Source organism: Engystomops pustulosus, chromosome 3 (genome assembly GCF_040894005.1).
Source record: "Engystomops pustulosus chromosome 3, aEngPut4.maternal, whole genome shotgun sequence".
Lineage (NCBI taxonomy): Eukaryota > Metazoa > Chordata > Amphibia > Anura > Leptodactylidae > Engystomops > Engystomops pustulosus.
In genome coordinates this window covers 165,910,919-165,924,394 of record NC_092413.1, presented here as the reverse complement: position 1 = coordinate 165,924,394, position 13,476 = coordinate 165,910,919, and the positions used below count along the sequence as shown (strand labels likewise).

Here is a 13,476-nt window from a genome sequence, read left to right as displayed (position 1 = left end):
TTACAGCTTTCACTTTGTGCCCCAAATGACAAATCTCCTTTATTCTTCGAGTCAGTGTAATCATGGGTATGCAAAATTTATATAGGTTTAAAAAATGTAAATATATTTTATATATATTTTTTCATACTTAAGAGCTCCGGAGCAGCGTGGCATGTCATTTTTTACAAGATGATCTGATAGGTCTTTATTTGCCACACTTTTGGGGACTGTAGAAACTTTTGATCACTTTTTATAAAAAATTTTATATGTTGCAAAATTGCAAAAAATTGGCATTTCAGACTCTTGGGTGCTGTTTTCCATTGTGGAATGCTGGGAACAGCATTCTGTTGTGGAATGCTGGGAACAACTGTTATTGTATTTTGAAAGATCAGACATTTTGGGACACAAGGATACCTGACATGTTTATGATTTTTACTGTTTCTTTTTTTTTTTTTTACTATTTTTCACACTCTCTATGGTACTTTAACTCTAGATTGTTTGATTGATCCTACCATATACTGTCATACTACAGTTTGGCAGTATATTGGAATTTTACATATCTTCTATTACAACTTGCCACTGGCATATTGTAACACAGTGATTTTCAACCTTTTTTGAGCCGCGGCACACTTTTTAAACTTAGAAAATCCTGAGGCACACCACCAACCAAAATAGCACAAAATGACACTAAAACAGTCATAAAAGGCCTCCCTTTACTAATAAAAAGGCCCTAGCGGCCTCCCTTTACTAATAAAAAGCCCCTGGCGGCCTCCCTTTACTAATAAAAAGCCCCTAGCTGCCTCCCTTTACTAATAAAAAGCCACTAGATGCCTCCCTTTACTAATAAAAAGGACCTAGCTGCCTCCCTTTACTAATAAAAAGCCCCTAGCTGCCTCCCTTTACTAATAAAAAGGCCCTAGCTGCCTCCCTTTACTAATAAAAAGCCACTAGATGCCTCCCTTTACTAATAAAAAGCCACTAGATGCCTCCCTTTACTAATAAAATGCCCCTAGATGCCTCCCTTTACTAATAAAAAGCCCCTAGCTGCCTCCTTTTACTAATAAAAAGGACCTAGCTGCCCCCCTTTACTAATAAAAAGCCCCTAGCTGCCTCCCTTTACTAATAAAAAGCCCCTAGCTGCCTCCCTTTACTAATAAAAAGCCACTAGATGCCTCCCTTTACTAATAAAAAGCCCCTAGATGCCTCCCTTTACTAATAAAAAGGCCCTAGCTACCTCCCTTTACTAATAAAAAGCCCCTGGCGGCCTCCCTTTACTAATAAAAAGCCCCTAGATGCCTCCCTTTACTAATTAAAAGCCCCTAGCTGCCTCCCTTTACTAATAAAAAGCCCCTAGCTGCCTCCCTTTACTAATAAAAAGCCCCTAGCAGCCTCCCTTTACTAATTAAAAGCCCCTAGCTGCCTCCCTTTACTAATAAAAAGCCCCTAGATGCCTCCCTTTACTAATTAAAAGCCCCTGGCGGCCTCCCTTTACTAATAAAAAGGCCCTAGCTGCCTCCCTTTACTAATAAAAAGCCCCTAGATGCCTCCCTTTACTAATAAAAAGCCCCTAGCTGCCTCCCTTTACTAATAAAAAGCCCCTGGCGGCCTCCCTTTACTAATAAAAAGCCCCTAGCTGCCTCCCTTTACTAATAAAAAGGCCCTAGCTGCCTCCCTTTACTAATAAAAAGCCACTAGCTGCCTCCCTTTACTAATAAAAAGCCCCTGGCTGCCTCCCTTTACTAATAAAAAGCCCCTAGCTGCCTCCCTTTACTAATAAAAAGGCCCTAGCTGCCTCCCTTTACTAATAAAAAGGCCCTAGCGGCCTCCCTTTACTAATAAAAAGCCCCTAGCTGCCTCCCTTTACTAATAAAAACCCCCTAGCGGCCTCCCTTTACTAATAAAAAGCCCCTAGCTGCCTCCCTTTACTAATAAAAAGCCCCTAGCTACCTCCCTTTACTAATAAAAAGCCCCTAGCTGCCTCCCTTTACTAATAAAAAGCCCCTAGCTACCTCCCTTTACTAATAAAAAGGCCCTAGCTGCCTCCCTTTACTAATAAAAAGCCCCTAGCTGCCTCCCTTTACTAATAAAAAGCCCCTAGCAGCCTCCCTTTACTAATAAAAAGCCCCTAGCTGCCCCCCTTTACTAATTAAAAGACCCTAGCGGTCTCCCTTTACAAATTAAGAGCCCGTGGCGACCTCCCTTTACAAATTAAGAGCCCGTAGCGGCCTCTCTTTACTAGTTAAAAGGCCCTAGAGCCCCCCCTTTACTAATTAAAAGGCCCTAGAGCCCCCCCTTTACTAATTAAAAGGCCCTAGAGACCCCCCTTTGCTAATAAAAAGGCCCTAGAGGCCCCCCTTTACTAATTAAAAGGCCCTAGAGCCCCCCCTTTACTAATTAAAAGGCCCTAGAGGCCTCCCTTAACAAATAAAAAGCCCCAGCCTACCTTTACTAATAAAAACAAAGACCCTAGCTGCCTTCCCTATACAAATAATAACCCTATATACTTACCCTTGATGTCTTCTTCCGCGTACCTTCACTCCTAATGGCGATCCGCTCACCTTCTGTAGCTCCTGCACCGCGCGCCTCTGGTCACGTGACCTGACGTCAGGTCGCGTCAGTCACGTGACATGGGCCGCGCGGTGCAGGAGCTACAGAAGATGGGCGGATCGCCGACGCGGGGCTTGGAGGTAAGTATGGGGCATAAATAAGGGGGCGCGGCGGCAGCTCGATATCGGGGCAGCTTAGTTCGGGGAACTTTCCCCCGCGGCACACTCAACCTTGTGTCGCGGCACACTAGTGTGCCGCGGCACACAGGTTGAAAATCACTGTTGTAACAGATGCTGTGAAAATACTCAGTCTTGGGTCTTACAAAGACCGTAGGTGGTAATGGGAACAAATCATTGCTTGCCAAAGATATAATGCAGAGTGATAACCTCAGCCAAGATGGTGACACCCACGTGCCATTGGCTTTTAACTGTCCCCGGCAGCAATGGAAAGGGTTCAATCTAGTTATCCGTACTAGCACTGATGGCAGGAAACACTTGGTGTATATGTAGTATGTTCAATGAGGTCCTTTATAGACATGCATTAATGATATTTAGAGAATTATTTTAAGTCTAATAAACCATTCAAAAGTAGATTATCTTATGGCATGTTAAAGATTCACAGGACATGAATATACTGTATTTGCCCTCTTACACCACCTCCATGCCAATTGGGTGTGACCAATGGGTTGGTTTGGGGTGCCCTTTCCCTATACTTGTCCATTACCTCAAAAATAGTAGTATGAGATGTTATGTTAATATGTCTTTTACTCATTCCAAATTAGCAAAACTGACTTTTCATATGCATAATTGGGAAATACTACATCATTCTCCACTCTCTCAGGAAGGTGGGAGTTGAGATACATAGTGTCTATTTGAAGAAAAATCAAAGGGAGTGAACCGTGGGGAGCTGGAGGGAGGCATATAAGTGCAGAGGAGGATACAGCGAGCAGATGGGTACCCTGGTCTCTGGAGCTGCCCCCAACATTCCCAGGATCAGCCTTTTTGAATAAATTGACTATAGTCAGAATGCCGACAAAGGCATTTTTAAAGCCAGCATGGGAGAGGTGAGTGGAACCTGTCAGCAGGTAAAATTTAGCTTCCTGATGACAAGTTCCCTTTGAATGAAAATAGCTAAAAGGCATGTTTATATAATCATGCTAATTACAGAAAATGATCACAACGTATATGCCTTGTTAAATATACACATTCATTTCCAATACAAGTTAAATTTTTCTTTAATTCAAAGTGGTTATCAATATCTTATAATTATGATATTATATTTTTTCTTCTTAAAAATACTTATGAACTATCATAAATACTTACTGAAGTAGCATTGAATTCATACATAGTATAGATTCCATGTTCAATTGAATCTGAAAAAAAAGTGTGATGAATCTTTCATGCATAATGAATGCACTTAGAAAGACAAAACTCCAAATTGCAATGTAAAATGCTTGCAAAAAGAACAAAAATGCCTAAATAATATAGAACAGGATTATCCATTGAAAGGTTATTTGAGATATGAAGTTGTACTTTAATTATGTAACTTGGAACATGAATTCCAAGTTACCCCATAAGTAAAAAATCTGCATTGAATTACTCCGGGGAGTTTTGTTGGTCTACATGTGCGCCAAAAAGAATGTGCTGGGGAACTAAAAGTGCAGGAAAAGTGTTGTGATGCAAAAGCTGCACCCGAATTGTCAGAAAACTGGTGCGTCTGTGTGTCCGAACAGGCAAGAGCGACACTGATTGTACAAACAGCTGTGGCCAGATTTAAATGCTTGAGTGCAGGGAGCCTTGACCTTTTGAATCATATGAATATTATATTGATAATTTTGCTTCAAAGAAAATAAGGCATGGTATCATAGACATATCCTTATTTTATAACCTCTATACACTGTATATTTAATTATCAAATTAATGCTATTTTTTTCTAAATGCTATTACTTACCTATGCTCACACCATCATCCCAGAAAAGATTTCCATGGGCATTTCCTTCGGCATCCAAGGCAACAAGAAGTTTCAATGGATTTAATCGACTAATTAAACAAAATAGACTTATATTGATATTTTCATAACACTCATTAAGTAATATACAATTTTCTCTTTTTGATTTTTATTAAATATGCTTTGCAATTGCTTTACAATTATGTTTTCCATATATCATCATTATTTTACAGTTTAGCACATTCTTTCCTGAATCATGATTATTCCAATTCTGTTTTAAGTTTTCTTCCTATCCACCTACACAGCCCTCCCCAACCTCCCAAAAAAAGACCAAACAACCTCTTTCCGCACAGAATTTCCCTCTGTCAAATCCTTGATCTAGATAACATACTGAAAGCCTCAATCATATTTTCCTTAATCCAAGGACTCCAAGTATTGACTTGTTCCTTTGATTGTCTCTTATCTTTCCCCTATATCTCTATATTAACTTTTAAATCTTTTGTTAAAAATCTTTTGTTATTTTTTGTTTGTTTGTCCTTTTTCACAAATACGAAGGGACCATCTTTATCCATCACTTTCCTAACAATAGCTGCTCTAATGACTGTTGATTTGACTTCTATATCACAAATCCCCAATAACGTTGTTTTAATGCTATAAATATTGTATACTAACGTAATTTCTTCTTCACTAGCTACACCTTCTTCACAGCTGGCACATCCTAACTTTTTCGCACCATAATTTTATTATTTATGGCAATCTATTGAAAATTCCAGTATTGAATATTTTATCATATCTGCTATTACAATAAGAAAGTTTTTTTGGAGCATATTAGCAAGTAAAATATTACTGAGGTCCATAAAGGGAAGAGCCAAAGAGAGGGAGAATTGTAGAAGTAAATTGAGAAGAAAAACAAAAAATCAAATCTAATATTTTAGAATGCAGATTATTCTGAGTAAATATAGACCATATGTACCTGAGTTTAGTATTAGCAGCCGGAGCTTGTTGCGGTAAAATGTAGCCACCTCTGACATGGAGGTGAATATGCTCTAGGGGTGTGTGCAGAGATTGTGTGCTTCCAGGGTTTTGTACAGCAGTACCCTTTAAAAAAGTTATGACATTGAAATGTATGAACATTTATTAACTTAATCAATGTAATGCTTTCATATCATCATTTATAATGTATGAGATAAATGGTACAATTTCATATGGCAAATAACCCTTCTACAATGCTTGCACATTCTTGCGGTATACAATACCAATCATAATGTATGCCATACTTTTAGTGTAGTTATGGGAAAAAAAGAAAAAAAAATCCAATAGTTGGGGCGAGATTTATCATATGAAAAAAAACTTGTGCGCCAAACATTTACACTTATATTGTCACTTCCTACTGGGCTTAAACTTCTAAACTTTTGAAATTTTTTAAAGTAAGGTATGTTAAGTCTGTGAACTCAAACACTTTCCAATCTATTTTTTTTTTTATTGGGGCAATTGGAAAAATCCAACAGACTTTTTTGTTGTATTAATAAGCTTTAATAAGCTTTTTTCTTTTGAAGCTGTAAATCTGAACTAGGCCAGTGTCACAAAGTAGCAATCTGTTCGATATTTTCTTTAGGTATTTCTAAGCCAAAGTAAGGAGTGGATTTAACAGAGACATAGCAAAATGGGCAGATTTGTAACTCTTTTTTAGAATCCATTTCTGATTTTAACTCGCAAAGATACTAATGCAAATTATTGGAATACTTCTGTGTGAAAATGGTCTTATATGACTTGACAAACCCCCCTTCCCCCAAGATAGGGTAAGCTGCAGTATGCCTGGTTTAGCAGCTTCTCTTTTTTCACTTGAAGCACTAGACTTTCTCAACAATTCAATATTTTTGCGAAGAAAATCAACAAAAAAATGTAACCAATAAAATGTAAATATAGTACTACTCACATCGTGATAATTGTACCAAACTGTGTTTGGAAAATAGATGTCCACAGTTCTGGCCCCCTGCAAAGACAAAAAAGATATTAAAATGCTTAATAGATACTGTGGTTAAAGAATAATGTTCTAAGTAAGTATAAAGATGTAGCAGGACACATATTCACAACCTAAATAGGTATCTTACTGGACAATTCATGGGTTCCATAGGTAAACACAGGGTTTTATTTTTAAATGGGTTGTGCTCTTTGAGAAGCTTTTTCTCTTACATTGTGTTAGATATATCCCCTATCATGATCTGTCAGGTACTGCCCTTTATGTCTTCATCAATAGAACTCAGAAGTCATTCATAGATGGGATCCCAACACAACTATCAAGATTAAAGCTAGTTTTCATAATGGCAGCTTTACCCTCTAAGATGATACAGATAACAGCAAGCATAACATCTAAAATGTTTAACGTATGGAAATGGCTCCCTCTGCCTAGCCATCAGGAGCTCCTCAAGATTGACAAGAGCTATAATATTAATATTTATACTGTTCATCAAATTAACACTAGATTCCTCTTTTTTATTGGGGGGGGGGGGGCTTATGACACACACATGTACACGACCCCCCAAAAAATACAAATATTAACACTGTTTAATGAATTCTGCAAAAAACAGACTGAAAGTGGTTTTATTACTGCCAATGAGCTAAGAAGGTATACATAGGTATTCCTAGTACCTTAGAAAGGGAATAACTATGGCAACAACAATCGGCATGACAAGGTAAGAACACAGAGCCATGAGGACAGTAGAGGTAAGGCATAAAAAAAATTAGATAAAATTTGTAAGGATTTAATTTTTACTTACCTCCCTAAGTACAGGGCTGACCATGAAAGCTGCTCCCCATAGGAATTGTTCATACACATCCCAGGTTATCTTATCTTCAATGAATCTTAAAGAATATTAAACTGATGTTATTGTCATTTAAATTACTACACAAAGAAAAAAACGTTCACCAACTATGTAATGTGTATTTTATGGATGGATAATGTTTATCTGACGTACTGTAACCTGGTGCCTCTCCACATGTCCATGTTTTTGGATAATTTTCAAGATTCTCTATATTTACAAATGTAGCAAGCACTAACTTTACATATAATGTCTTATAAATTGTCTGAATTATTGGTATAAAACACATTAAAAATCAAGTTAAAGCTTGCAATATCTGAATGACATACGAGATATGTTGTGACATGAAGCTACTCACTCATGCAGTAGTGGTCTGACTACTGTGGATCCTGTTGTATGAGCTTCAAAAAGCAATGTGTATAAGTAAGGCAGGAGTGTGTATCTGATGTTCAGGACATCCCTTGATAAAGTTTCAAAGGTTGCATTCCAGCTCACCGGATCTTGTCGCTGAAAAAAAATGATTTGTTAGATACAAATTCTTGACGTTGAGGCAAATATTTTATATAATGATGATGTCAGTAATCAAAGGTTTATTGTGCATTAGTCCGTAATGAGAACAATATGGCAATTTAAGAACAAAATATAATTGAGACATAACTTTTTAATATTTCAAAACGGGGGCAAGTTTATCATAGCTGTCACAATGTAACAAACTGCACAGCTAGGCAAGTTGCCCACAAACTTGGCATACAATTTTTCTCTGTCATTTTCATCCTAATTTGGTTCGATTTAACCAAGTATCTGATCATCGTTTTTTAGTTTATCTTAGTTTCTTTTTTTTTTGCATGCATAAGTAGATTTCGTCTCCCCAGCTGTTGTAGCAACAAAATTAGACGGGGTTGATCAAAAACTAAAAAAGTCCCATAAAACATACTAAGATTTATCACACTCTAAGATAAACCAAACAAGGCCAACACCTCCCCTCCCCCCAAAAAACATACTACTGTTCTGGTTCTCATTTTCGAGTGATTCCACATTACTTTTTATGAGGTTTTTTTTCATTTTGTTCTACTAGTCACAAAAAATTGTCTCAAACCCTCAAAACATATGGCACAAAGTATTTAAGACAGTTTTTGGTTCAAATTATAATGAATTCTGTCACAAATAGCTTGCCCCATTTCTCCAAGAGAAGAGCTATACTTTTAAGACAATACCTGCGTTTCTCATATGTTACTTGTCATAGAATGACAAGGTCTGTTTTCTTACACATACTATATACACAGATTTTAGAAACTAGAAGTTCATATGTACAATTTACACAGAATATAAAAACTAGAAAAGAGTTCTATCATGGTGTCGAAATAAGAATGACTAGTATACTTGCTATTGACATGCAATAGTAAAAGCAAATAGTACAAAGTAATATTTCTAAAAATGTAATGTACCCTCCATCCGATTCCATTATGATTTCTTGAATACGGGTAAAATGCTCCAAGCTGCATCCATCGAGCACATAATTCATACGTAGTGTCTTGAAAGAATCCACAAATGTCTGCTCCAGTCTACATAAACATAATCACATATTTCAACATAATCTAAAAGGACATAGTGTAATACTAAAAAAATTTTTGTAAGCTAAGCTCTCAACCTGGGCCAGTTCTAAAATCAATTTTTAACTTTTAATTTGTGTAAACCTTCAAGCAAAATGTTCTTAGGTTCTTGTATAGTCTTGTATAAACCACCTATTTCAGAAAAAAGCCCATTCATCCAAAAAAGCACAAATACTGTATATTACTGTAGCTGGACATCTCCAGCTGGGCTTTCTTATACTCTGGTGCATTAACCACTGTTTGAAACCTCAAATGGGCACAAAATACCACTTGACTACAATGGTCAATGCGCTTCATTGCGCTTCAATTGGAGTCTCTAATGGAACCTCAACTACAGATGTAACCCCAGTGTAAAGACGTCTGATGGTCTGATGTTGGAATTCAGTGATCTCATACTTTTGATTCCACTTTATTCATGAAACAAACATTCCCCTAACTCTTTTCCACCTTCCTCTACCCTCTTCACAGAGAAATTTAAAATACAATATAAAATTACTTACGTATGAAATACCGAAAAGACTAAAGTCCAGCATACCTATAAAGTAGAAGAAAAATCATTGTGTTGTTTCATTTGAAAATGAACTCAGCACTCAAAAGTGACAATTCAATTATTTTCTTTTTTCCAGTTTTGTGATATTTTTATGTATAACATGTTTATATATGATTTATAGAAATGAATTGGTGCAGTACTTACCAATAATAGATTTATCAATTTGATTCCAAGCAGCAGTGTTATCTCCAAGCCAGTGCCCAACCCACTGTCCAGATGTTGGGTATGTAGAACGGGAGACGACTATTCCTCGTTCTCCTGTGATGTTGCGCAGAGCACTAGGAAAAAACAGTAATTTCAATTTTATGTTTTCCCCCTAAAGTGATTATCTTTCAGGACAGTATCTTTCAATAGGATAATATACTAGATACTGAAATGTGGGTTACTGACACTGGGTACCAATTGCGTGATAGCACCAGTATAGAGAAGCAGCATTATTATAGCAAACATTTAAATGAAAAAAAACAGTTATGTAAACAATGTAGTGGCCTTGTTAGACTATTGTGCCACAGCTTGCAATAACTTGGACTTTTGAAATAGGTTTTCTCCTCATTGGTGCAATGCTACTTTGATAATGATGGCCTGTCCTAAGGATGATTTATAATCCTTACAGAACGTTCATTGTGATGCTCTAAAAAGTTTCTAGTTGTATCTACTAAACTGTCTCTCAGTGTTCCAACAAGTATTTCCCTGTTCTGGGGAGTCACATGATATATGTTTTATTACAGTAGATCATGACACACTGCACAGTGTATTACATCACTTCTGTAGCACAAAACTGCCAAGTAAGTTATAAGACTGAGAAAAACCTATAAACTTGCCATAAAAACCCTGTACTCAGCTCAGTGTCCATCTCTTACACAGAAATTAAATGGAGTAGAAATAGTGACCATCACTTCATTGTCAAGTGAGTCAAATGGCTGATGTCAAATGGCTGGTCTCAAGGGTCAGACAACACTAATCTAACTTATGATTAGATGATAAATGATTTGCAGCAGAATAGCCCTTTAAATACAGTACAGGTGGGAACCTTGTTTGTAAAAATTCCTTACTCGTATGACGGTTTTGAGTGTGACCATCCGTATAAACTGTGGACATCATAGTGGTTCACGGGAGTTCCATCAGGTAGGTGTTGTTGACTTTCCATACATAGGGTCTTGTGTATTATTCCTTGATGGCGATCACTTAAAGCTAAGAGAAAATGAAAGCAAAGAAATATACTTTTTGCCAAACAGGAGATAACTTTTAAAAAGAAACATCAGAGAGATTGTGGGAATTGTGGCAGGGTAGCTACCACTAAAGCAGTGTTTGGGCATGAAAGGTGTATTTTGCCTAAGGAAAAGCTGAGCAGATGTTAGACCTGGGAAAGTTGGCTCTGTCTGATTAAGTTTAATTAGTAGTCAGCTGGAAGTCCTGCACATGTACCTGGTGCAGACTTCCTACAATGGCTCCACCCTGGGGAAGAGACAGGCTACGTCAAAAGCCTGTGCAGCTGTGGCAGTGAATTGATACTGTGAGTTTTGGGGGTGCCGGCAGTAGGCCAGCACCTGGTGAGGTAAGGAACCTCGATGTATAGTTAGTGCCGGAGAGACTTAGGCCTTATTTTTGCAGTTATGCAACGAATTAAACTGGTTGAGGTCAGTTGTACCGAAATCACACAGTGTGGACAGTGAATTTACTGATGTGCTGGGGACTTGTGCCCTTCTACCCCAGGAGACGACAATCCCGGACCTAATTCCTTACAGGATCTACAAAAAAAACAAACAATCCTCACCCCGGTCTATGTATTTTTTTCCTTTGCAAATATTATGTATGCACAGTATATTGTTATAGAAATGTTGAATAACGACTCCATATAAATTCTCATACCATCTTGAGTAGAACAAATTACCTAGCCCAGCTCCACCCATAGTATATGTATTTTTAAGCATATTCCCAGGGTAGAATGACAAATGTTTTTACCACTTCTGTTGCATTTCAGTGATGCATAAGAGAATCGATACATTCTCTCGAAGTTTGGTTTGTAAATGTGTGATATAATTGTGTTATGTACAGTAGAACACATCACCATAATGTATTGCACACAACCAGTACATATGCTCTATCTTCACCTTTATCTTTAATACACATAACATATGAGGAGGTTACATCTTTTCATGTGTAATGTATATGAAATGCAAATTACCTGGTGTGTACGGAGGATTGTTCAACATTTCATCTCGGCAACCATTTACAGATCCATGCACAAAGCTAGCTGGTTCATTCATATCCTAATAAATTAAAATGGGAACAGTGATTTCAGAGCTATAAACTTTTTATAGGTTGACTTATGGTAAAACATATGCAATGTGATGTCTATGGGGTCATATAAAACAGGATAAATTCTGCTGCACCTTTCATACTAAAAATCCTACATATAAGACATATGAGAGCATTTAGGCAAAATTCCTTTTTCTACATCATGTAGCATTAGACAACATTCTATGTTATTTAAGCAATTTAGCCACCATATGATCTGCAAAAAAATTGTGCAATTTAAACAATTCACACATGCATTCATATTCAATGAGACTGGATTTGAATTAACCAGAAAGCTTTTTAATTGATGTTTCTAAGGATAAAATTATTTTGTTGGTAGTTGGTGTCCAGTGTTCCATATAAGTAATGTCTTCATGGAAAATGTTCCCAGTTATTTCCAATTTGAACAGCAGCAGTTTCCTTCATGAATCATGAACATCATTCATTGTCAATGGTTTTGCAATAGCAGACACATCAATATTGATAGATATACATTTTTTTGCAATGTTTTGTATACTTTTTTAGCTTTAAGCTCCTATCACACAAACGTTTGGTATGCCAGGACCTGGGTGTAGTATACATTCGGCTGGAGAGATGGAGGCGTAAGCATTCCTCTTCCCTCCCCTCCTCATAGGGAGGCTGTTCTTACGGAAAAAGATAGAGCATGACACAAGACAACACAAAATTGTACTGTCATACACTATTAAAATGATGTAATTCATGAATTTTATGCAGAGGAAATCCAAAACAAAAGGTGTGTATGGTACCCCCTGAAGAAGCGTGAGCGAAACGCGCATTGGGGAGTCCGGGAGGCAGCCACAGACAGCATACAATGGGTAGGACACTTGTCTGTTACTTCATATTAATGTGCTTATTATAGAACCTAGCAATATACCCTGGCATGTAGTCATGCGGTTTTTTGTCTCACTGGACCTTTTGTTTTGGATTTCCTCTGCATAAAATTCATTAATTACATCATTTTAATAGTGTATGACAGTACAATTTTGTGTTGTCTTGTGTCAAAAATAAAGATTTATATGTATTGATTTTTTATGAATGCTGTAACTCCTTTTCTTTTGTGGTAATTTACTAATCATGGTGGAGTAGTTCTAGATTTTGAATATGGCAGGCCACGTGCCAAATCCCTAACTTCAGCAACATGAAGATAAGGTATTTATTCATACTGTTAGCATACGGTAGCCACAGTGTGCAAGGGCCCTTATGGTAAGCCTTGCTTTGCTTTAATAATGGGTCACTTTTACCAACGTTTGTGTCCACAACTAAAGCCATATGTGCCTTATTTAGTAGGCAAAACACATGTAAAACTTGCATTCTAATTGCTCATTAATTTATTAAAACACCTTTTTATCAAATTGTTCTTGAACAATTTGTTAACCCATTTTCTTTTCTCCTTGAACTTTGCACAAATCTTAGCATGTCCAATGAAATACATGGACGGTGCATTGTTTCTTGTGTCATTTAGATTATTTCTTTATTAAGTAATTTTGACAAATGACAATTCTGTTTTATTAATAATTAATCCAGAAACCTGGTTAATTACAAAGGGTTACACTATTTTGTCAAAATCATTTGTTCCAAATAATTTGTGTGAAAAATGAATCTGCTAATAAGATGGTCATGTTATTTTTTCAATAGTTCTTTAATAACCTATCAGACTTAGCAGATTGTCTTTTATTACACCCACACTGAATGTTACAGCACATCC

General features: G+C 36.9%; 1 protein-coding gene across 3 annotated transcripts in view; it reads right to left on the bottom strand.

The window, feature by feature from the left end:
• SI (sucrase-isomaltase) overlaps window positions 1-13,476 on the bottom strand; it is a 180,484-nt gene that overhangs the window by 26,041 nt on the left and 140,967 nt on the right. For all 3 annotated transcript variants that reach the window (XM_072142894.1, XM_072142892.1, XM_072142891.1), the window contains exons 36-46: window positions 11,638-11,722; window positions 10,505-10,643; window positions 9,597-9,730; window positions 9,403-9,437; window positions 8,738-8,854; window positions 7,651-7,799; window positions 7,251-7,335; window positions 6,410-6,466; window positions 5,447-5,571; window positions 4,477-4,565; window positions 3,849-3,898 (exon numbers count right to left, since the gene is read on the bottom strand). In XM_072142894.1, the coding sequence (XP_071998995.1) occupies window positions 3,849-3,898; window positions 4,477-4,565; window positions 5,447-5,571; window positions 6,410-6,466; window positions 7,251-7,335; window positions 7,651-7,799; window positions 8,738-8,854; window positions 9,403-9,437; window positions 9,597-9,730; window positions 10,505-10,643; window positions 11,638-11,722 (1,065 nt within the window). The remainder of the gene's footprint in view (window positions 1-3,848; window positions 3,899-4,476; window positions 4,566-5,446; window positions 5,572-6,409; window positions 6,467-7,250; window positions 7,336-7,650; window positions 7,800-8,737; window positions 8,855-9,402; window positions 9,438-9,596; window positions 9,731-10,504; window positions 10,644-11,637; window positions 11,723-13,476) is intronic.